General features: G+C 39.4%; 1 protein-coding gene across 13 annotated transcripts in view; it reads left to right on the forward strand.

Moving 5' to 3' along the window:
* The first annotated feature begins 8560 nt into the window (after nucleotides 1-8560).
* Nucleotides 8561-25918, forward strand: part of LOC309497415 (uncharacterized protein) — a 47867-nt gene continuing 30509 nt past the window's right edge. The window contains exons 1-7 of one of the 13 annotated variants that reach the window (XR_014205518.1): nucleotides 8561-8646; nucleotides 9128-9531; nucleotides 12161-12380; nucleotides 12518-12601; nucleotides 12816-12891; nucleotides 16287-16785; nucleotides 22253-25484. Coding sequence is in view for 7 of the 13 variants with exons in the window: in XM_082167692.1 (XP_082023818.1) it covers nucleotides 9186-9531; nucleotides 22253-22869; nucleotides 23021-23032 (975 nt within the window). In the remaining 6 variants the exon portion in view is untranslated. The other 12 variants (XR_014205517.1, XR_014205519.1, XR_014205520.1 and 9 more) reach the window with 12 other exon arrangements.

A 25918-nucleotide genomic window follows, 5' to 3' on the forward strand; every position in this document is an offset into this window, starting at 1 on the left:
TACCCCTGTGGGTCATGTGACCACTCTTTTGCTTTTTTGTTTGGTTAGTATTTGAGTTCCCCTCCCCTTAGAGAGCATTGAACAATTACATTTTATTATGTTTTTATAAAAAAAAGCTAAAATAGACTATGTTGCCTGGAGGCAACACCGTACCATAGAGGGTGTTAAAGTATTATTACTGGTATATAAGTCATTCAATGGCCTAGGACCTCAATACATTGCAGATATGCTCACTGAATATAAACCCAACAGTGTCACATGCCTGTCCTGTCTTGTGCTGCACATGGGTGTTTTGTTATTTTGGGCCATGTGCTCGTGTCTATTGTCTAGCCCCTCCCATCTTGTTATCTGATTATTGGTTAATTTGTCCCACCTGTCTGTCTCGTTACCCTCCTTTGTTTGTTCCCCTATTTAGCCTCCTTGTGTTTGTAGTCTTGTGCTGGTTCGTTGTCTGAGTTACCTGTCCTTGATGTTCCTGTCTGTTGGATAGCTGAGTTCTGAGTTTTTGTACTGTGTTTGTTTATTAAATCTCCTCTGCACTTGAATCCTCGTCTCTTTGTTTAGTGTTCCGTGACAAACAGATCACTCAGATCATTAGGATCATATCATCTAGAAATACCAAGGGTTCACTCTAAGCATGGTGAGTCTGCTTTTAGCTATTATGCCAGCCGCAGCTGGAACCAGCTTCCAGAAGAGATCAGATGTGCTCCTACAGTGGTCACATTCAAATCCAGACTCAAAACACTTCTGTTTAGCTATGCATTTACTGAATGAGCACTGTGCCACCGTTCGTCCGACTGTACTGTATTTCATTTTATTTTTCTAAACTGTTTTAATTATTCTTATTTCTTTTTATTATTTTAATTTCTTCTATGTAAAGCACTTTGAATTGCCATTGTGTATGAAATGTGCTATATAAATAAACTTGCCTTGCCTTGCATGCGCACACTGCGACCGGCAGTGAGAGTAAGTGAAAGTTTGTCGTGGAAGTTTTAGAGCTCTCGTGTTTGTGTTTTTCCTTCCTTTATTTTATTGGTAAAGTTCTTACGGTCCTGTTCCTATTTCTATTGCGTCGTTTATGTATGCGTGTATACAAAATGGATATTAGAATCGTTTCTGCCCTCTGGACGCTCTTCTTTGGGTTATTTATCTCCGACTTCGTCAAAGGAGCTGTTAGCCATGGAAGGCTACAGTACACCAGAACTACACTGCTGCAACTGAACTGTGGGATAACGTGCGGGACAGACATCACGTCACAACTGCCTGATTGTATCCTAAAAGACCCAGGGGGTAAAACAGCGGCAAAGAGAAGGCGAGGCAAGTGGGGAGGCATCAGGAAACGCTTCCGAAAACAGCGGCTTTCTCATATTCCTCTACCCTCCATGATCCTCGGGAACGTCCAGTCCCTGAGGAATAAAATGGACGAGCTCCAGGGAAACGTCAGCTTTCTGAAGGACTTCAGGGAGTGTTGTGTCCTGGCTTTCACAGAGACCTGGCTGACGGAGTATGATCAGGACACCGATTTATCAATTGATGGATTTGGGGCACCTTATCGACTTGATCGAGAGAGAGAGGTTACGGGGAAATCTCAAGGTGGCGGGGTATGTTTATATTTCAATAAACGATACTGCACTTCTGTGACTGTAAGAGAACGTATCTGCACATCAGATGTTGAACTTTTATCAGTATCGCTACGACCTTTCTACCAACCCCGTGAATTTCCACAACTTTTTATTACGACAGTCTATATTCACCCAAGGGCGAACGCTGCGGCGGCTTCTAACACCATCTTTGAAACCGTGCAGAAAATGCAATCACTCTCACCCGAGGCGCCAAATTTCATACTGGGTGATTTTAATCATGTATGTCTTAAGAAAACATTGACAAATTTTTACCAGTATGTTTCCTGTCCTACCAGACTGGATACAACTTTGGACCTCTGCTATGGATCTATAAAAGACGCTTACAAATCACTGCCCTTACCGCCGCTGGGTTTAGCGGATCATAACTGTGTGCATTTGCTGCCAACATACAAAACTGTCCTAAAAAGACATAAAGCTCAAATTAAAGTAATTAAGGATTGGACTGATGAATCCGTATTATGCTTACAAGATTGCTTTGATTGCACAGACTGGGAAATGTTTCAAAAGTCCTGTGGGGATGACCTAAATGAATGGACTGATGTGACATGCTCATATATTGCTTTTTGTAGAGACATGATTGTCCCATGTAAACAGGTGAAAATCTACCCTAACAACAAACCATGGATAACTAAAACTGTTAAAGATAGCTTACAGAAAAAAAAACTCATGTTTTAAGGGGGGTGACATTGCTGAACTACAAATAGCAAAAAATTATCTAAAAATAGGAATTCTCAAAGCAAAACGAGACTATAAATACAAACTGGAGAACAAGATGGCAACAAACAACCTTGGGTCAGCCTGGGACAGAATGAAAACCATAGCAGGCCTCCAGAATCTAAAGAGCAGCAGCCCAGTCAAGCTGAATAGTTTCAGTTCAGATACTGAGCTGGCCAGTGCTCTTATTCAATTTTACAATCGTTTTAATATTTTTGATTTTAGCAATGAGATTGACAATTTGAGTAACCAGCTTGTAGACGTTCAACATTTTAATATAACGCAAATAGAAGTGCAAAAAGCATTCCTCTCTATAAGAGTTAATAAAAGCTATGGTCCAGATAACATCTGTGGGCGCACTTCAAAACCTGTGCAAAGCAATTGAGTACTCCTTTCCATTACATTTTTAGCAAGTCTTTAGAGACACAATTAGTACCTGAGGTCTGGAAGGATGCTGTGGTTATCCCTGTTCCTAAATCAAACACCACTAAAACCCTTAATGATTTTAGACCAGTGGCACTCACATCAATAGTGATGAAAGTATTTGAAAAATTGGTGAGGTCTGAAATATTGAGAAAAACGGAGCATTTACTTGACCCTTTGCAATTTGCGTACAGACCCCGTAGGGGGGTGGAAGATGCCACAGTCACTTTACTTAATTTACTTTTTAAGCATTTAGATAACAATGGCTCACATGCCAGACTTTTATTTATTGACTTCTCCTCAGCTTTTAATACAATTCAACCTCATATTTTAACCACAAGGCTGCTAGAACAGTTTGATTTGAGCAATAACCTGGTAGGCTGGATCCTCAATTTTTTAACAAACAGGACGCAAAGAGTGAGAGTGAATGGCAATCTTTCTGAAAAAGTCTGTTCATCAACAGGCTCTCCACAAGGATGTGTACTCTCACCTTTGCTTTTTATCCTGTACACAAATATGTGCCAGAGCAGGTGGGAAAACAGGACTATAATTAAATACGCAGATGACTCAGTAATTGTCAGCCTGCTCCAAGACAGTGAAACAGACCACGGTCCAGTCATATATGACTTTGTTGAATGGTGTGAGGCGTCTCACCTTCAACTAAATGTAGTTAAAACAAATGACATGCTCATTGATTTTAGGGAAAAAAAAACCCAAACACAAGAAATTACATCAATCAATGGTCAAACTGTTGAATGTGTCGATACATATAAATACCTGGGGATGATAATAGACTCCAAACTCACATTTGGAACTAACTGTGAAGTGGTATGTAAAAAAGGGCATCAGCGCCTGTTTTGTTTGAGGAAATTGAGTAAATTCCAGGTTGATAAAATCCATCATGACCCTATTTTATCACGCTTTTATTGAGGCAGTTTTATCATTTGCACTAGCAGCCTGGTTTAGGAATCTCACTTTGAAAAATAAAAACTCACTCAACCAAATAGTAAAGTGGTCTAGCAGGCTGATTGGTGAGCAACAGCCTAACGTGGAGACCTTATACACAAAACAGGTACAGCGCATAACTAGTACAATTTTAAACGACAGTTCTCATTCATTGCACACAGAGTTCCAGCTTCGACCCTCCGGGCGTAGGTTTATGATCCCCAGGTGTAAAACAAAAAGACACAAGAATAGTTTTGTTCCTGCAGCCATTATATTGAGGAATAAGTTATAGCTATATTTTGCACAAGTGTTCATTCTGTTTTTTGTAATATACAATATGTATGTATTATTCTATTCCTTTAGTTTTATATGCGTTTACTGCAAAAAAAATTTTACCTACGTATTTAAATCTTTTTTACTTGTATCTTAAATAAAATTTTTACGTATGTTGATGTATTATTTTATTCTTGACTGATAATAACTTTTTTGATGATTTTTGATGATGTGTGGTAATGTGATGATGTGTGATAATGTGATGGTGTGTGACTCTACCGCAAACAAAATCCACCTTCAGGTATAAATAAAGTAACTTGAACTTTGATGCACCAGGTGGCGGTCAAGGCCATGAAGGAGGAGCGTGTCTTAAGCAAGGCGACCCTCCTCAAGTGCCAGGAGCTGGCCAAAAAAGCCATCCCTGACATTCTGAGTAAGTTATTTTATTCAAACATTTCAGCTTAATGTACTCCCATGGAGTTAACCCATGGAGTTAAAAAATAAATTTGCCATTTTCAATTGCTGAGATTTTACTCTTTGTTGTTTTTTAGCCCATTTGGAGAGTGACCCGACATACAAGAATCTCTGGAAGTTTTACGGGTACTTCTCAGCATAACTAGCATCCCTTTATGGCCACAGGGGCTGCGTGTATCAAAACATGACCATCCAGGAGGTGCAGGGGGCTCGGATTTCTACCTCTGAGAAGGCTCATGTTATAAATGTGAGGTTTGTCATAATTTTTTGTATGTGAAAGTATGCATCTTTCAGATCTACTGAGAAGAACCAGTCTCCTGGGCTAATCTGCACCAGGATGTGTCTGGTCATGAGCATCCTGAATGGCCGTACCATGAGGGCCTTGTTCAGGTGTCTGAGATCTAAAATGGGTCTCAGACCGCCGTCTTTCTTTGGAATGAGAAAATAACGGCTGTAGAAGCCCAACTCACTTTGTGACACGGGAACTTTCTCGATAGCCCCTTTTGTCAGCAGATTCGACACTTCGGAGCGGAGGACATGAGATACAGTGCTCCTTACCGTGGTGTGAATTATAGCGCGAAAGCGCGGGGGTCTGCGGGCAAACTGAAGCGAGTAACCCCGCTTTATGATATTCATCACCCAATCTGACACTTCGGGGATGGCTTGCCAAGCCAGAGCCCGATAAGCCAGTGGCTGGATTATATCTGAAGGTGGAGCGCCCAGACCTGGAGGCCCGACTTGACAGACGTTTTTGTGAAGAAATTTGCTCGATTCGTGCTCTGTGTGGGTCGCTGTTAAAACAGCGCTTGGGTGCAGGGGTGCATGACAAATGACGGGCCCATGGTCTGCAGTTAACACAACTCCAGCCGCCTGAACTGAAGAAGGGGCTGTGAGAGGCACTCGAGCAATCTTCGGGGGTAGTCCAGCCGCAGTGGGACATGGCCCCCTCGGCTTTTTAGGCTCGTGATCCAGCGTGAGCTTTGGCCAAGGGCCCTGGCGCTTGGGGAGTGGGTAACGTTTCGCTGGCTTGAAGCGTTGGCTGGTCTCAGACACTGGGCGGGGCTGGTGGACCTGAGGCGCTGGTTTCGCTGGCTGCGGCGTGCTCTTGGGGCGCCGTGAAGCAAAGCTGGAGCGCTTTGGAAGGAAGTGCTTCATAGCACTAGATGCCTTCTGGGCTTCGGTGAAACGTTCCGCGAATCCCTTAACGGAAGGGCCGAAGAGACCTGTAGTGGAGACTGGCGGAGTTGAGGAAGGCGGTCCTGTCCGCGTCCCTGATCTCTGTCAGGTTAAGCCACAAGTGGCGCTCCAGCACCACCAAGCTGGCCATGTTACGGCCAATGGCCTGAGCGGTGGTCTTAGTCGCCCGCAGGGCCAGGTCTGTGGCGCTGCGGGGGTCTCTGAAGGAGTCTGGATCAGGTCCCAACTCATCCATAGCACAGAGGAGCTTCGCTTAGAACACCTGAAGAATCGCCATGGTGTGTAGTGCAGAGGCGGCCTGGCCGGCGGCGGTCTATGCACGGTCAGCGAGTGCAGAAGAGGTTCTGCACGGCTTGGATGGGTGCGCGGCCTTTGCTCTCCAGCTGCCTGCAGTGGGAGGACACAAATGGGTGGCGACTGCTTCCTCCAGTGGTGGGAGCTTCACGTAACCTTTTTCTTCAGCAGTGTCAACGGATGAGAGCGTGGAATAGGCAGTAGAGCGCGTTCGTGCTGAAAAGGGCGTGCGCCAGGATTTTGTGAGCTCATCATGAACCTCTGGGAAAAATGGAGCGGCACGCTGGTGAGGGGCCTGTTGGCGCCCCGGCAGGAACCACTCGTCGAGGCGGCTTCTAGTGGACTCTTCTGGTGGAAGCCAGTCAAGACCCAGCTCGTCGATAGCGCGAGTAATGACACAGAGAAGCTCGGCGTCAATGTTCGCTCTGGTGTCGACTCATTCAGACTGAGAGGGAGGGGCGGGGTCTGCGGAGCCCGACCAATCCTCACCCCTCAGATGCCACCACGGAAACCGAGTCATCAAACTCCTCCGCTGATCCGCCGAAAGAGACGAGTCCAGCCGCGTCGAGAGAGGGGCGTTGATCGCTCTTGACGAACAGCACAGGAGAAGTGTCAGATCCTGGTGTGGGCGAGGCACGCGGGGACTGGCCCGGCGTACACGCGCTTGAATCACCGCGCTCGTGGATCATCTGCTCGCGCCGCTTCTTCCTACGGGGCTCAGAGGGCGCCGGAGACGGAAGATGGGCGGGCCCACTCTCTGATGTAGCGAGAGTGAGCCTGGACCGGAGCACTGAAACAGGCATACTGTCGCAGGAACGACAGCCGCCTTGAGTGAACGCTGCCTCTGCGTGCTCAGGGCCGAGGAAGACAGCACACCGAGTGTGTCTGTCAGACACATGCAGGGGAATCCCGTAGGTCTCACAGACGGGGAGCGGCATTTGCAACAACGCGCTCTGCTCTTTTAGAAAGAAGCTTTGAAAGGATATGCTCGTCGGATGCCACAGGGAAACAGCGATCAGCTGACGGCGAGGAAAATGCCAGGCGCTGAAGCAGTTCCGCTGAAGGGCTGATTCGACAACGAGAAGGCTTTCTATCCGGAGAAGGTCAGCAGCACAGCCAATCAGCACGCTTTAACCAGCTATGATGTGCTCGCTGTGCAGCTGCACTGCGTTTTAAAATAAAGGCTTCAATATTCTCGAGAAAAGGAGTTTTCCCATAGTGTTTGCAATGCAATACGAGAGAACCGTTCTCGTAAGGGAACAGACTGGTTGATTACACTTGAATTAGGCTACCTGAATGTTTAAATGTTTCATTTTTACTTCTAAAATTTTTGTGAAATGAGTTTAAATGTAGGCAATATTGTATATAGGCTACATGTTAAAACAGTTTAATAAAAATAAAAAAGTTAATATTACTCATAAATAAAAACAGTTAAAATTATTTATAAATATTGTTTTTTAAATGTTTAAATGTTGAATTATTTCTACTCAGTTTTATTTGTTAATGTACCAGATGCAGTTACTCAGATTTACTTGATTTTTTTACATGCATTTACTCAATTCATACAGTATATTTCATTGATTTCACAGCTTTAAAATTTACACATTTTTTTTGAGTGTAAAAATGTTTCACCAAAAGATTGTAGTGAATAATAGTTAAACTTTTTAGAGTGTAGATTCGACAGGTTACTGGATTAGATCAGTGGAAAAGAGAGCCGCATTTCAATTACCTTTGATGTTGGAGCCATTCACCATCATATGTGTCTCCATTGGGGTATGTGTAAAAACCATTACCCTGCCTCTCCACCCAGCTTCCTGAGGAAGAGGAAGAAATATCACACGTGAAGACTGTAGTTAGAAGTCCGAGACTAGGGTCAAAAAGTCAGAGAAAACTAGTTACATTTGAGAATGTTTATAGTTTTTAAATACTAGTGCTGTCAAATCGATTAATCATATATATACTCTGTTTAAACTCATATAAACGACGCTCTGTTTTTCATGGCAACGGTGTGTTATACTTAGCAGCGGTCTGTTATCAAGAAATAACAGACCGCATTCTACATTAGAATTCAACCTAGCCATGTAATAAATATATATATATATATATATATATATATATATATATATACACATCCATCCATCCACGCAAACATATATTATATATTTACAAACTTTTATGTTAGATGTGATTAATCACGATTAATCGATTTGACAGCACTAAAATATATACTATTGTTCATTGTTAATTAATGTTTGTTTACAATAAATTATCTAATGTTTATTAACTTGTACTGTTAAAAATGATCATATTTAATTAACATAGATTAATAAATACTGTAAAAGCAGTGATATTTTTGTGTTATTTATATACTATTATAGTTTTTTTTATATTATGAATTAGCTTTTTTTATATTTTCATATAAAATATTTTCATTTTTATTTATTACAAAATATTTCTATAGTTTATTTTATTTAGCATTGGGTTATTAAATGTATTTCACCAATACAGTCAGCTCTGAATTTTGTCATATTTTATAATAAAATAAAATAAAATCTATGTAAATTTCTCTGCACTTCTTTTGTCATTATAACCTGCAGCGTGTGAACAGGACTTTTAATTTGGTCTCCAAGTGTGATGTCATAAGGCGGCGCTCCCGCATCTGTTGTGATTCGGCTGAAGAAAGGTTTGTGTTTTAAACGATAGACACCGTTTAATCGGCTTCCAAGTTTTAAAAGCGACGCATAATGAATTAGGCATTATTAAGCGTAACGTTGCATTATCTAACATTTATGAACGTCGTGTGAGTAAAGTAACAATGAAAACTCGTGAATAACAAAAGGTGCGTTTCAATTCGGTCTCTGGTGAGCAGTGAATTAAATACTTTTTCAAAATGATTCAGTGATTCGAAGCGCTACATTTTTATTTATATCTCTATTTCTACAAATCAGTAAATAACTAAACTGCCTAATATATTAAGTGTCTTTATTATTAGCATTCTTTTATAAATTTGTAGTGCTAATTGTTTTGTGTGTAATCAGGTGATTTAAATCTGACTCTCTCCCTTACTAGTTTGCTGAACTACTGAACTAGAGCAGATTGAGATGCTCACAGAGATTTAGTTGGGATTTATTTTTCTTTCTGTTAATTGTTCTCATTTTAAACAGGACAAACACACAGAAAAACTTCTGGTGAAGAAACTGAGGTCCAAGTAACACTATAAAGATGGCGTTTATTAAAGAGGAGAGTGAAGACATGAAGATTGAAGAAACATTCAGAGTGAAACAAGAAGAAACTGAAGAACAAACAAAGATTGAGTTTATTAAAGAGGAGAGTGAAGAGATTAAGATTGAAGAAACATTTATTGTGAAACATGAAGAAACTGAGGAACACACAAAGATGGATTTTATTAAAGGGGAAAGTGAAGACATGAGAATTGAAGAAACATTCAGTGTGAAACAAGAAGAAACTGAGGAAGACACAAAGATGGATTTTATTAAAGAGGAGAGTGAAGACATGAAGATTGAAGAAACATCCAGTGTGAAACATGAAGAAACTGAGGAACAAACAGGTTAGTTTCATTTTCAAAGCTGAACTCACTCATTTGATCCCTGTTAACATGTCCAGCTCTACAGAAATAAGTAATATTTTTTTAGGGGTGCGCCGATCCGATACCGTATCAGTTTTGTTCCAATACTGCCATTATTTTGCCAGATCAGGTATCGGCCAGACAATACCGATCCAAATCCAATGTTGTGTGTACACTTATTCCATGTTATTGTTAGACCACAAAAAAGGCACAACAACATTATGAAGCCCCATAATGTTTTCGTACACTATATTCCAAGTTTTCTGAAGCCATTCCATAGTTGAATGTGAGGTATAGATTAAGGCTGCACGATTAATGGAAGTGAAACCGCACGCGATTTGGCTAAGGCTGCGATTATTTTATGCAGCTTGTCATTGAAGTACGGCTCTGTGATCAGTAGTAAATGCTGCTCCATCTGAATGCCAGACACTCCAAATTTGCCCCGCCGCAGAAGTAGACAACACCCGTCATTCCCAAAAAATCCCTATGGGCATCATACTATCGCTGAAGATGAATAAACAGCAGATTGAAAGGCTTAGATTTTTTTTTTTTACATGTTGTCTTTTGTTGGATAAAAATGCTTCTCATGTTTGGAAAGATGTTCGATGCGTATAAGCGATAGGGATGCTCCGATCAGGATTTTTGCAGCTGATACCAATTACTGATTTCTTGTCATGGTGATCGGCCGATACCGATCTCGATACCAATGCTTAATATACTTAATATAAGACAAAGATTAATACAATAAAAATGGAGCAGTCTGATGCAGCCCACAAGGTTTATTTAAACATTGTCCAATAGTAAACTTTGGAGGACAAAATAAAAATTGAATTGCCTAAAATGGGGAAGTCTGATGTAACTTAAACTTTGCCCAATACAAGTCTGAGCAGGAAAAAATAAATCAAAAACATTTAAACTCCTAAAAGAACAAATTGGAGTAGTTTGATGCAACTTATTAGTAGGGATGGACATTTCAAGCAAAAATAATATTCCTAGATCACCGGGTATTATTCGAAAATCTCACCCCTCCCTTTTTTTAATTTCATCCATGTTGATTATAAGAAAAGGGAACTGCGTGAGATGTGGGTCAGACACGATTTTGACCACTTAAGTTTTATTTTGTAGAAAGCCTTTCTTTAAAGTGAATTTCGTTTTGTATAAATTGTATTTTAATTTCAATCAATGTTTCATCAACCAATTGCCTGGATTTAATAAATAAGCAGCAAATATAGCAGACAATATAATCAGGACACGGAGGCGCCGGCGCGTGAACTGGAGCGCGTCTCATAAATGAACCGAAACTCAGCGTATAAGCTGTACTTGCCTCACCACTTAAAAAAAACAACTACAATGCAAATCGATAAGAAATGGGCTACTCTCTGCTAATCCGTATGACGTGTGCATTTCTCTCTATAGGCGCGTTCACTACATGCGAAGATGGCGCGTCAGCATCGCCAACTGTATCTTTACAGCCAGAAAACACTAGTTTATTAATAAACAATTAAAATGTATCATGCTGAATAAACATTACTTTTGCCGGTTCTTTGTGGCAAGATTTATGCATGCGCTTGAGATGCGGAATATAGGCAATATATTATGATAGCGCTCATTATGGTTTCTCTCCCATGTATATTTAAGTAATTAAATTAATATAAATATGCGATTAGTCTAATGGCTTTAATGAACTACTAGTCGACTAGAAAATAACTTTAGTCGTGCACGGGCAGCCCAACTTATTTCACATATTTTCTAACCAGCATGTCACAAAGGGCATTCTGAGCGAGCGGCGCTGTGTGGACTGAGCGGGCGAAGCATACTCTTCAGAAAGGTGCTCTCGCTCTGGAGGACAATGCTCCTCCATGTGAGATTTCTTTGTAACAGATGGCAAATAGCTAATTGTTTTCATTGTTTCTCGAAACATTATAGTAATTTCACACCAGCGATGACATGACTGCGTCGCCAGATCATTTAAGTCCCCACGCATCATGTACCTCCTCACGTTTGACGTCATCAAATTGTGATCGGTTTGTAAGATCGGCCAATTTAGTGAGTACCGGTCGAGTCATAAAATGTGATTATCGGCCGATACCGATCTCCGGCCGATTGATCGGTGCATCTCTATCAAGCGACTCGCAGTGCTTTCAGATGGAGCAGCATTTACGACTGATCACAGAGCCGTACGTCACTAACAAGCTGCGCATAAAAAATAATCGCAGCCTTTGCAATTTCATAATTGCAATAAGCCAAATCGTATCAAGCGCAATATCATGTTCATTGCGATTTAATTGTGCATATTTAAAGCTGCAGTCTGTAACTTTTTGTGTTAAAAATTATCCAAAATAAATTGAGCAAGTACATAACCAGCCAGTGTTCAACACTCTCTGCTTGCCGTAGCTCGATTCAAAACGGTAAGCTTGTAATAATGTTTTTAATTCCAGTGGTACTGGTGGATTTCCTCTGGAAATTCGAGCCTGTCTTTACGTCACATCTGTCCACATAAAGGAGTCCCGGCTAGTAGGCTATGAGTGTGAGGATGTTGGAGGTGGAGATTTATAGCCTTTTCTCACAGCACTTGATATAATTAAACGTATTAATTTGATGGCGGATCCAGAATGTTTCAAACGACAATCACCAGTGACGACTGGAGATTCACCCGTTGTAAAACCCAAAAGACTTCGGACTGCGGAGTGGCTAGAGAAAAAAAGAGACTGCGACCGGGCCCATGCGAAAACAAGGATAAACATCGGCAGGGCTTTTGAAAGTTGGCGTGAACTCCGTGTTTTGAAGGGGTTCAAGACGGATGCAGAGACGGCTTTTTTTCTGCTGGACAGGTAAGACAGTTCAATAGTTCAATTACGTAACAGTAGCGCACTTGTTTGCTTAATTTACACAGTTACGGAGTTTCCTTTGTTGTGCCTTTCTCGTTTTGCTATGTGCATTATGGTAAATATCAATTGTTTTGTGCTAGTTATGAGAAGGAGCATTTCACCTCTACTCCAAGAGAGACAAACCCGCCTCCTCCATTGTCAAGTACTGGATCTGAATCAGATTGGTAAAGTGAAATTTTTCCTGTCATAAGATGTTAGCGGAAGAGTTATATTATGTAAAACACGTTTATGCATAACAGGGATACACTGTTTATTTCATAGCACTATGATTGTTATTTGTTTGTACACGTTAACTGCTCTACCATATAATCTGCTGTTTCCATAACATGAAAAATCTCAGACTGTGTAATTGACACTCATTTGTTACTCATTATACAGAGAAACTGATTTTTCTGTCCCTGGAGGTTGTTTTTTTGGAAAAGGAACATGATGAAGAAGAGGCATTGCATGCAAGGTTTGTACATTATCACTAGTAGTTACATAGTGTTTTTTTCTTCTTCTTTTTTTCTGATTAACCACAATATATTTAATATAAGTGTGTTTGTCTTCAGTGTATTCTGATGTAATGCATTCAGCCTGTGCCACTGATGTATTCAACATTTGTGTCTGTAAACTGAATGTCCCAAACAGTCAATACACAGGATGGCCCATCTATTCTTTCCTATCTATTGTATGGTCTCCAATAGGAGGACCTGTCTTTTCTTTGATTATATTATATTATTATTTTCAAATGTAAGGCCTTTTCACACATACCGTAACTTGGATTAAAAACTAGACTGAAGGCTACGCTATATGACTATCTTCAATAAGCTGTCTTATTTTCAGATTTTTACGTATTAGAAGCAATGATTCGTTTTTTTTTAGAAATTAGACTGCACAGAAATGGAAACTGAACTACAGGTAATACACATTAAATGTAGTCATGCAATGCTAATGTTGTTAACATTAACCATTTGAGAACAAAGTATAATTTGCCAATTTGACGAGATATGATAAGCGATCGTTAGATTTAATCAGCACGATTTACTGTAAATTACTCCCATTCGGTTTGTCCACTTTTTTTGAAAATAGGCTCATTTTACAACTCCCCCAGAGTCAAACAGTTGAGTTTTACCATTTTCGAATACATTCAGCCGAACTCCGGGTCTGGACCACTTTTAGCATAGCTTAGCATAGATCATTGAATCGGACAGGACCATTAGCATCTCTCTCAAAAAAATGACCAGAGAGTTTCGATATTTTTCCTATTTAAAACTTGACTCTTCTGTAGTTACATCGTGTACTAAGACCGACGGAAAATGTAAAGTTGCGATTTTCTAGGCTGATATGGCTAGGAACTATACTCTTATTCCTGCGTAATAATCAAGAAACTTTGCTGCCGTACCATGAGTCCAGCAGGCGTAATGATATGACACAGCGCCTGAAAATAGGTCTAATAGGTTAGACAAACTTAGTCCCGGTCACGTTGGAAGTTACTGAGCTGGGGACTATTTTCAGGCGCTGCGTCATATCATTACGCCTGCTGGACTCATGGTACGGCAGCAAAGTTTCTTGATTATTACGCCGGAATGAGAGTATAGTTCCTAGCCATATCAGCCTAGAAAATAACTACAGAAGAGTCAAGTTTAAAATAGGAAAAATATCAAAACTCTTTGGTCATTTTTTTGAGAGGGATGCTAATGGTCCTGTCCGATTTAATGATCTATGCTAAGCTATGCTAAAAGTGGTACCGCCAGACCCGGAGATCGGCTGAATGGATTTGAAAATGGTAAAACTCAACAGTTTAACTCTGGGGGAGTTGTAAAATGAGCCCATTTCCCAAAAAAGTGGAGTATCCCTTTAATAAAGACACGGAACTCTTATCACGGTAAAACGCAATGAACATACGTCACTCTTTTACTTTCGTTTCCAACAACGTAATTCTCTTCAGGGAAAACCAATCAAGGAAAACATATGCCAGGGCTCGACATTAACGCTTGTCAGGGACACGTGTTTATTGTGTTTAAGATCATTTTACTTGCCCAACCGGACAAATGGCCTGATTAAAACGTCAATATCAAAAAATTAAATAAAAATTACCTAGGGAATCACCGAAAACGCGATTGATTCTAGTTTTAATTTCATTTAATGTAAGTGGCGATTGATAGCCTAGTTGATAATAATATATAGGCCTACCTAATGTACTGATGTGCATTTATTTATTACATATTTTATAGTTAAGAAACATCACATGACCAGAGTGCTGTTTTCCTGAATACCATCACGATTGAAAACGAGACACTTATTTCATAACCGTTCAATAAACAAATAGTTAAAATTAAGTCACTTACATTTTAGACGCAATGACTGTTTTTGTTCTGTTTCAGCAGCGAAAATAGTTCCAAACGAAGATCACAGCAACACTCAGCCATGTTTCATTACTGAATGATTCAGCGTTTTGAACAAATCAGTTGAGTCAAAGATTCAATTACCCATTCATAAACTGCCTCATTCTGAATAAATCAGCCGTTTGAACGAATCGTTTGAATGAATGACTCAATGACTCGCTCATTAAGACGGTCACTTGCCGCCTACTACTGGCAGTTTAGTTTCAAAGTATCATTCTTTTCAACATTCCTTATTTGTATATTCAAAAATATTCAAAAATATTTAAAATAATCTAATTTAATACAGTTGCAATTTTTTTTTTTATATAAATGATTTAATTTGATTGGTATTGATTGATTGATTGATTTTGTTTCCAAAACATTTGGCATTATTTTACTTCCATAGGTAACAGCACTATAGTGTCTTATTATTCTAATTGAATGTATTGATCAAATTTAAGAATTTGAAATGAAAGATGGAGCATACATTAATACAATTGGGGGAAAATGCCCTTTATAAAGGTAAAAAAAAATGATTCTGATAAGTGTTTTCCAACAGTGATGTAAGGAAACATTGACAATTTAAGTTTGAAGGGAGTAAAGCCTCTGTTTAGGCTATTAAGAAAATGTAATTTTGCCAAAAGAACTTTTATTTTAAATAAATGTTAATTTTAAAGCAGCCTACTTCAGTGTGATGTTACCATATTGTCATGCTTAACACTGAGAATTTGAATAATTTTAATGTGATGATCAGTTGCAGATATCTAAATCAAAGAATTTATTTGAGTTACTAAAAGTGCACCAGATTAATGAATTTATCTTTAAAATGTACAAAATTTTCATGATCAGAATTTTACCACCTCCGCCTCGTTTTGAGCCAGGAAAAACCCTGTGTGTGCGTGTATATATATATTACACTACGCATCAATATCTCTTCCCTTTGTGCTCTGACTCCGTGTTGCTTCAAGCGCATCATTCTGCGCACGGGATGCACAAACACTTTGTGCCGCTCTGTATTGGAGCCTTTCATATTACAATACTTTAGTGCAATGAAAGTTTATTAATAACTGCAGAGTTTAGTTTCAACCCCGATCTAACGATAAGGGTCTTTCAGACCGGAGGAACATTTTCATAGTTCATGTAACCATTGGCGGGAAGTACCCGCTTTATGGTGTGTTGTCACTGCAGAAACTGGGAACAATTGTAGCAATAGGAACGCCTTTTGGGCTGACTAAATTAGCTCCTATTTCAGAGTAGGGTGTAACCCAGCACAATAGGAACTACCAGTGACGCAAATGTACACTGATTGGCTGAACGAATGCAAAACAAAGGCACCCGCCAATAACCATGTGAACACAGTTGATTGCGTATAGGATCTAGCATACATGTTATAGGTTTTGATGTTTACGTGTCTAAATGTTTTGATGTCTGTTGCTTTGTGGCATTAAACTGGGATTAACTTTTATGTATTTTTTCACCTTAGACCTGATGCAGTTGAATGAGGAGAGTCAAGATCTGAATGAAATGGAAGAGAAATATCAGTACAAGACGCATCATCATTTGAAAAATCCAACTGAAAAAAAAAACTTTTATTTGCTCACAGATTGAAAAAACTACCACACGAAAAAGGTCTCAAAAGACAGTGACTGAAAGATATTTCACCTGCCAACTGTGTGAAATGAGTTTCAATAAGCATGGAAACCTTGAAGTCCACGTGAGAATTCTCACTGGAGAGAAGACTTAAGCAGGATAAATTGTTCATTACACTTTTTTTTTTTTATGCTGTATTTTTCTAATTGCTTTTTTACATTTATTTACTGAACTTTTCAACTCACTGTTGTTTGTTGACAGTGTACATTTAGGACCCCCAGAAGTCTAGGACCAGCACTGATCTCTGCACACGTATTTCGAACTACGTAAAAAGGAAATGAACTTTGCCATAAGTTTATTGCAAAGTTCTTTTTTCTTGTCAACAAACAACAGTGAGTTGAATCTTTCAGTAAATAAATACAAAAAAGCAACAGGACATTGTATAAATGAAATGTAAAAAAACATTGCATAGTCGTCACTGTATGATTTACATATACATTGATTCTTATTAAAGTTACTAATTTTATTCAGTGAAGATCCGTGAATGATTATCTTGTTTTCTCTAGTTGTTTGATTAAAGGGCACCTATTATGCAAAACTCACTTTTAGATGACGTTTGAACATCAGTGTGAGTTGGCAGTGTGTGTACACAACCACCCTATAATGATAAAAATCCGGCCAGTACTTTTTTTTAAATCCCCATAAATTATAAGCACCGTCTCAGAACAAGCCGTTCACAGATTCAGGGAAAAAATCGTGATATGATATTTTTTCCATATCGCCCACCCCTACCCTGGTTGTACCCCATTGAAGTCCACTATATGGAGTGTTTTACTCAAAAACCTTAAAGGTCCCATATTCTACATATTTCTGAAGTTTTATTTTAGTTTTTGATGTCCGTAAGAATATATATTTGTGGTATAAGCACCAAAAACCATCTCAATATATATTTCTCCTTTCTCAGGAGCTCTGCCAAGAACAGGTCAATTTTGGCCAGTCTACTTAATATTCATGAGCCTCTCTTCTGATTGGCCTGTTATTTTCTGAGTGACCACCCACCATTGGTGGGGGTGGTGACTGAAGGCGGTGACTGAGTAGTTCTGACATCACATTTATGCAGAAGTCACAACGGCTCGTGAAAAGCCACTGCTACTTCATGCAGGCTGTGTGCATCTGTCTGTGGTTTGAAACTTATATGGTTGTTTCACAGCCCCTAGACTTCTGTTATCATGTCAAGTTTTGACAATATGGGACCTTTAATTTCTTTTTGACTGAAGAAAGAAAGACATGAACATCTTTGGATGACGTGGAGGTGAGTAAATGATCAGGAAGTTTTAATTCTGAAGTTAACTAATCCTTTGATATTGTTTAATATTAAGCGCTTGTACGTGTCTTACATATGTTGTTGAAGGTGAAAGTGGACCATAGAGGGGAAGAGGACAAAAAAAGTGGGTTCTTTTAAGGTGTTTTCACACCTAGTTTGTTTGAACCCTCCAAATGCTGTCGGAGCGGTTCAGCATGCGTGAGCAAACCAGGTGATCTCAGACCCCCCTAAAGGGACCAAAAAGCAAAGCGTACTCAGACCAACTCAGGGGGTGGTCTGATTACGGTTCGTTTTTGTGGTTCGATTTCCTTGTGATTATGTTAAAGCGATGAGGTTCCGGTCCATTTTGCGTTTCGTTTCAACACATGTACTGCTTTTACAAATATCGTACTATCATGCTACAGTGTAGCCTATTCTAGGCAATTCTGGCACCTCCGTCCCAACATACTGTCCAACACGAAATACATTCACTTCACATGTTAATGCAGCGGTAGAGTTACGCTCACGTGACACTGCAGTTATTCGCAGTCATGAACGTGTATAATTTGCATGCGTAAATAAATGCATATCATAATGTTGCATAACATTAAACATAACATTTAAGTTGCGTGCTGTTCTGAGGGCGTACACACGAAGCGTGCGCACTCTAGAAGCTTGCAGCGCGTGAGTACAGAGCTAAGTTATCTTTTGCGTCTTGTTGGACTTAAACTGTCGAACACACAAAAAAAATACATAAACAGTCAGTTCTGTCTAAAGTGAAAGTAGACAGTTGGAATATAAAGGGATGCGTGTCTTTATCCATTCTGTGTGAGCTCTTAAAGTGGCAGCAACCAAAAAAATTCAAGTTGCCGCTGGCCCTTAATTAACAGCAATAAATGAACAAAGGAGAAGATCACTCACTGATCTTCACTGAAAAACTTCAGTAGCTTAAATAGGAATTGATGTATAATTTTTACAGTGAAGTCTGTTGCATTTTTGTTTTTTTACATGTTTATTAAATTTTGTGTTTGTATGGTGCTGTTATATACACCTTCTGTGGCTAAAAAATAAAGCACTGTTTATTTCATTTGTATAGTATGTTTTTTGTATTTGTAATGTGCAGTTTTGTTTGTGAAATGATGAAATAAAGATTTTTATCTTCGCCCACTACATGGTCTGTCTTTCTTTTTTCTGTTATATTTTGTTACCTTGCAAGGCTTAGTTTTTAAATAGGGACATAAGTGTGGCTGTACTGCTCAGTCACTTGCAAAATTGTAATAACAACATGAAAATAATCGTGATAAAATCATGACTTGTGATTTTCCTGAAAAAATCGGGATATAATATTTTTTTGCCATATCGGCCACCCCTAAAACAGAAGAACAGCGTTACAATGCCACAAAAAAAAGAAAAAAAAAAGTACATGAGCACAACTGAGATCTTGTGTGTGAAATGACTTGCAGCGATGATCGTGATTGTACAGCAGGGCTCATGTGCTTGCCCTTCGGACAAATAAATTGATCTGTCATTCACTTGTCTGGGTAAAAAAAGTTGCTTGTCCGGATTTTTTTGTGTGTGTTAAATATCATTTATTCTGAAGCAATATTCTCATCAGTGTTCAATCAACTTATATATTTAAATACATATTTAAATCTGCATATTGTAAAATCTGCAAATTTAGAGAGCATCCCCTCCCCCAATCTTAGTAAATTGTATGCTTCATCTTTCATTTTAAATTCCTAAATTTGATCAATAAATTCAATTATTTATAGTAATAAGACACTATAGGGCTGTTACCCTAGGTTGGGCTGATCAAATCATTTACTCTGAAAAATTACAATTGCATTAAATAATGTTATGAAATTGTTTTAAATATATAAATAAGAAACATTGGAAAGAATGATGCTACTTTTAAATATAACACTTAACTGCCAGTAGGTGGCGGCAGCGACCCTCTTAATGAGTGAGTCATTGATTAATTCGTTCAAACGGCTGATTCATTCAAAAATGAGACAGATGTTTATGAATGGGTCAGTGACTCAACAGATTCATTCAAAATGCTGAATCATTCAGTAATGAAAACGCGAGTGTTCCTGTGAGATGTGTTATATAGTTCTTCTGTGATTTGTGTTTGGAACTATTTTCGCTGCTGAAACCGAACAAAAACAGACTATATTGCATCTAAAATGTAAGTGACTTAATTTTAACTGTTTGTAACTACTTACTGGTTATTAAACAGTCCAAGCTTCCAAAGTACTGATGTCCATTTTTTATTTATTGATCTGAGACCGTGAAAACTTCACACAAAAAGAAAACAAACCATAATTTGACACACAATACCACTAAAGAAACAAAACCAAACATGATATACAAAATATTAACACTTTTACCGTGTTTGCCTGGTAACCACCAGTAGAATGGTCAGGAGCACTAACATGTGTATCTGAATTCATGTCTCACCATTCAATAATACTAACATGTCCAGGTGAAATAAATCAGCCAACAAAATTATGAAATTGGCACACCCACAGAAATACACATTTAGGGTGTATTCACACCAGGAAAGTCCGATAGTTAACTTGCTTTGGTCCGGATCAAATACAATGTTGATTTTTTTTGTTTGGTACGTTTCGCTTTCACACTGCTCTTTTTGCAAGTGAACCACAATTTGTAAACAAAACCACACATGTGCTAAGGTCGTCCATTCATTAGACAGGAATTCTCAAGCAGGAAGTGCAAAAACAGACTCGGCATGAAGATATTTCGTAATGCAATATTTGTTCTTTTACTGATTTGGTGTTGTTCTCTGCAAACGCAATATGAAGAAACTACTGAGCATCATATGATACAATGTCATCTATACCTATCATCCTTAAACTATCATTACATTATATGATCACACTCCTATTAATGCAAATGCTTTTAAACCATTTAAGTGCAGTAAGACAAAAGAGAACGCTCTGTCTGTGAATGTCCTGATGCACACACGACGCGCAGAAAGACGCGCAACAGTATCAGGTGCACAGACAGCGCGCCGGAATCGAATTTTCTTTCGCGCTTGAATGAACAATAAGTTAACACACACCATTATGCCAAAATATCCGTTTTGTTAAGTATCCTTATAAGAGCAGTCAAATAAAGTCTTAAATGAACATAAAGACTTGTTAAATGTTAATCAGGCACCTTGTCTCTTCGGAGCTCCAGGTCAAACCACGACTCATTTTTGCAAATGTAGTAAACACAACACTTTCACATAATGCAACTCCGCCTACGGAAGCCTGTTAACTCAAAGGGGCCGTGCTTTCTGCAATTGTAAACGAACCGTACCAGAGTTCGTTTGGAACCGTACCAAGACCACCTCTTCAGCTGGTTCTCGGTTCGGTTGTTTGGTCCGCACCCAAGTGCGATTGCTGTATTCACACCTGCCCAAAAGATCCGCACCAAGGGGGGAAACGAACTTGAGTTCGATTCAGTCGAACCAAACAAGGCAGGTGTGAATACACCCTTAAATTATAAAGTCAAAAAAAGAAACATTAACCCCTGAAATCACCAATATGTCATAATTACAGCTGACCTACCAGCATCAGCTACACTGTTTATTGAACTGTTGTAGGAAACTAATGTCACATTTTCAATCGTGATGGTATTCAGGAAAAAGTATTGAGGTTGCTTAACATATGTAAAAAATATAAAAGCTCCGCATTTAGATTTCTTTATAGGCAGTATGTTGTTAACTTGGTGTAGATTTCTCCTCGAGAGGCTGCGTGAGCCTCAACAGCGCAACCATGTTACCGCCAGTAATACATTTATTATCCATCAATCGCAACTTAAATAAAAAAATATCAAAATCATTCTCTCGTTTTAGTGATTCCCTAGTTTTTTTGTTGTTGTTATTGACGTTCTAATCTACTTCTAAGCTACTTGAAATTAAAAAATTCTCTTTTACTTGTCCCCTTCAAAAAATCGACTTGTCCCGGGCAAGTGGACAAGCGTTAATGTCGAGCCCTGGTACAGTCTGACAAGCAACAATCGAAAAGGACTATTATAAATCACACAGTGTGCACCCGGCTTTAGTGACAATAAAAACGACTGAGAGTAAATCCTTACAGGTGCGCCCACACCATTCTCTTAAAATGCACGTAAATGCAGATTTTCCAGTGTCATGCAGTTTTCTCATTTCCGCTATCCCACCAAGTCATCAACCACATGTGCATTATAACGTATTAAGATAGAACTGTTAAACAGATTGTAAACTAAGGAAGACGGACGGTAGTGGTGAGTGCTCAGGCTCTGGCATTCTCAGTGCTGTCAATATAAAAGTCTGCCACCCCGTCAAAAATAAAAGTCCCACTGAACAACCAGAGAGGCAGGACTTTTGTGAAGGCATACGTCACTTCTGAGTTCATATTGGTGGTGCAAATGCAACTCTTCAAGAAGAATTTGGCACTGGTGTATAGGATCTAACATATGTTATTAGTTTTAATGTTTTATGAGTCTAAATGTTTGTGCTTTGTGGCTTTAAACAGGGATTCACTTTTCTGTCTTTTTTCCCTCAGACCTGATGCCGTTGAGAAAGGAGAGTCAAGATCTGAATGAAACGGAAGAGAAAGATCAGTACAAGACACATCATGATATCATAACTGAAGAAAAGTCTTTGAATTGCTCACAGACTGAAACAACTTCCTCACAAAAAAGGGCTCGGAAAACAGGGACTATAGGTAATTTCACCTGCCACCTGTGTGGACTAAGTTTCAGAAAGCATGGAAACCTTGAAGTCCACATGAGAGTTCACACTGGAAGGAGGCTTTACCCCTGCCAAGAGTGTGGAGTAATTTTCAGTCAACAAGGAACCCTTAACGTCCATATGAGAATTCACACTGGAGAGAAGCCTTTCACCTGCTCTCAGTGTGGAAATAGTTTCAGGCAAAAAGGAAACCTTAAAAACCACATGAGAATTCACACTGGAGAGAGCCCTTACACCTGCAAACAGTGTGGAATGAGTTTCAGGCAAAAAGGAAACCTAATTTACCATTTGAGAGTTCACACTGGAGAGAAGCCTTACACCTGCCAACAGTGTGGAACAAGTTTCACTCAGAAAGGAAACCTTACAAAACACATGAGAGTTCACAACAGAAACAATCCTTTACATGACAACGGTGCGGATGCCAAATCGGTATGAAAACCTTAAAGGGGTCATGAACTGGATTATATTATTATTTTATAATGTTTCCTGGGGTGCCCTTATAATGTTATTTTTTATTTTATTTTTCATCAAAAATTTCGTAATTTAGAAATAAAAGGCATTTTTCCTACCCTGATTTTAGCCTCCAATTTGAACACTCACTTTGAATGGGCGTGCCTGCTGTGAGACTTAAGTCTAAACGCCCACTGCTGTGATCGGCTGCCTGTGATGAGCACTGAGCAGATGACAGACTGTTGATCGCGTGAATGAAGAGATTCATCATTGCAACGCAATTTCTGTACTCTCATGAATGCTTTCACCAAATAACAATGCAAACACGATGTAAATACAGTAAGAGCTTCGTTGTGCAGTGTAACAGCGTTATTGATTTCATTACGAGTTTTGGCAAGTGTCCACATAAACTCGCGCTGTGTGATTGACCGCTTGGGTGATTGGAAAGGGATTGTTCTTTGATCGGTTTCTGTATGAAATTTAATCACTGTTTAAATAAGATTATTTTCATCCTACTAAGAGAAACGATGTGAAGTTGATCTTTGTCACTGGCTTGATTTGCTGATGCATATTTAACCACTGTGCACCTGAGCTTCAGTGGAAGGTAAAACCAGTTCACATTATCAATAGATCCCACACAGAACACAAGTCTGTGCTGTAGAGTGAAAGGACTTAACATAACCTACTGCAATCCCCTGACTGTAAGTAATTAATAAATGTTTATTTACTTTTATAAACTTTAAACATTGCTTTAACACTTGCATGTTTGTGCTTTTGAACACAGGCCTTTGTTTGTTCTACCCTACTGGTGAGGGTACAGACAGCTGTCTTCTCTGAAAGCCATTATTATTAATATTAAATAAACTGCAATAGACATGACTCCCTTTTTGTTACATTTATTGAAACTGGCTGAACATTACATAAATACATATATACAGTGGGTACGGAAAGTATTCAGACCCCCTTACATTTTTCACTCTTTGTTATATTGCAGCCATTTGCTAAAATCATTTAAGTTAATTTTTTCCCCTCATTATTGTACACACAGCACCCCATATTGACAGAAAAACACAGAATTGTTGACATTTTTGCACATTTATTAAAAAAGAAAAACTGAAATATCACATGGTCCTAAGTATTCAGACCCTTTGCTGTGTGACACTCATATATTTAACTCAGGTGCTATCCATTTCTTCTGATCATCCTTGAGATGGTTCTACACCTTCATTTGATTCCAGCTGTGTTTGATTATACTGATTGGACTTGATTAGGAAAGCCACACACCTGTCTATATAAGACCTTACAGCTCACAGTGCATGTCAGAGCAAATGAGAATCATGAGGTCAAAGGAACTGCCTGAAGAGCTCAGAGACAGAATTGTGGCAAGGCACAGATCTGACCAAGGTTACAAAAAAAATTCTGCTGCACTTAAGGTTCCTAAGAGCACAGTGGCCTCCATTATCCTTAAATGGAAGACGTTTGGGACGACCAGAACCCTTCCTAGAGCTGGCCGTCCGGCCAAACTGAGCTTCGGGGGAGAAGAGCCTTGGTGAGAGAGGTAAAGAAGAACCCAAATATCACTGTGGCTGAGCTCCAGAGATGCAGTCGGGAGATGGGAGAAAGTTCTAGTAAGTCAACCATCACTGCAGCCATCCACCAGTCGGGGCTTTATGGCAGAGTGGCCCGACGGAAGCCTCTCCTCAGTGCAAGACAAATGAAAGCACACCTGAAGGACTCCAAGATGGTGATAAATAAGATTCTCTGGTCTGATGAGACCAAGATAGAACTTTTTGGCCTTAATTCTAAGCGCTATGTGTGGAGAAAACCAGGCACTGCTCATCACCTGTCCAATACAGTCTCAACAGTGAAGCATGGTGGTGGCAGCATCATGCTGTGGGGGTGTTTTTCAGCTGCAGGGACAGGACGACTGGTTGCAATCGAGGGAAAGATGAATGCGGCCAAGTACAGGGATATCCTGGACGAAAATCTTCTCCAGAGTGCTCTGGACCTCCGACTGGGCAGAAGGTTCACCTTCCAGCAAGACAATGACCCTAAGCACACAGCTAAAATAACGAAGGAGTGGCTTCACAACAACTCAGTGACTGTTCTTGAATGGCCCAGCCAGAGCCCTGACTTAAACCCAATTGAGCATCTCTGGAGAGACCTGAAAATGGTTGTCCACCAATGTTTACCATCCAACCTGACAGAACTGGAGAGGATCTGCAAGGAGGAATGGCAGAGTATACCCAAATCCAGGTGTGAAAAACTTGTTGCATCTTTCCCAAAAAGACTCATGGCTGTGTTAGATCAAAAGGGTGCTTCTACTAAATACTGAGCAAAGGGTCTGAATACTTAGGACCATGTGATATTTAAGTTTTTCTTTTTTAATAAATGTGCAAAAATGTCAACAATTCTGTGTTTTTCTGTCAATATGGGGTGCTGTGTGTACAATAATGAGGAAAAAATATGAACTTAAATGATTTTAGCAAATGGCTGCAATATAACAAAGAGTGAAAAATTTAAGGGAGTCTGAATACTTTCCGTACCCACTGTATATATACCCTCAATAAATGTCAGATATCTGCCCCACTTTATCCTATAGTCCTCATTTTTATCATGTAATCTGTATGCCATTCCTTCATAAGTGCAAACTTTGCCCAATTCTGTAACCCATTCTTGAAAAGATGGCGAACCTGGCAGCCGCCAGCTTCTCATTATAATTTGTCTCCCAATCATAATACTTATTTGAATCCATTCAGTTGTCTCTACATCTGGGCTTAAAAAAGATGGGTCTCCAAGGACATATAAACCTGTACAAAATGGAAAGCAACGCTCTGACACCTCTTGAATATAGTTATGGACCTTAGACCAAAATTCTTGTATTTTAGAACAGGACCACAGAGCATGTATCAGGTCTCCGTCCTCTCTCTCACATTGCCAGCATTCGGCCGAGTCCTTCAGGCCAAGCCTAAATAACCTTGCTCGGGTTCCAATAAAAACGATTCAATATTTTAAACCGAATATTTAA

Source organism: Leuciscus leuciscus (assembly GCF_965113295.1).
Source record: "Leuciscus leuciscus genome assembly, chromosome: 4".
Lineage (NCBI taxonomy): Eukaryota > Metazoa > Chordata > Actinopteri > Cypriniformes > Leuciscidae > Leuciscus > Leuciscus leuciscus.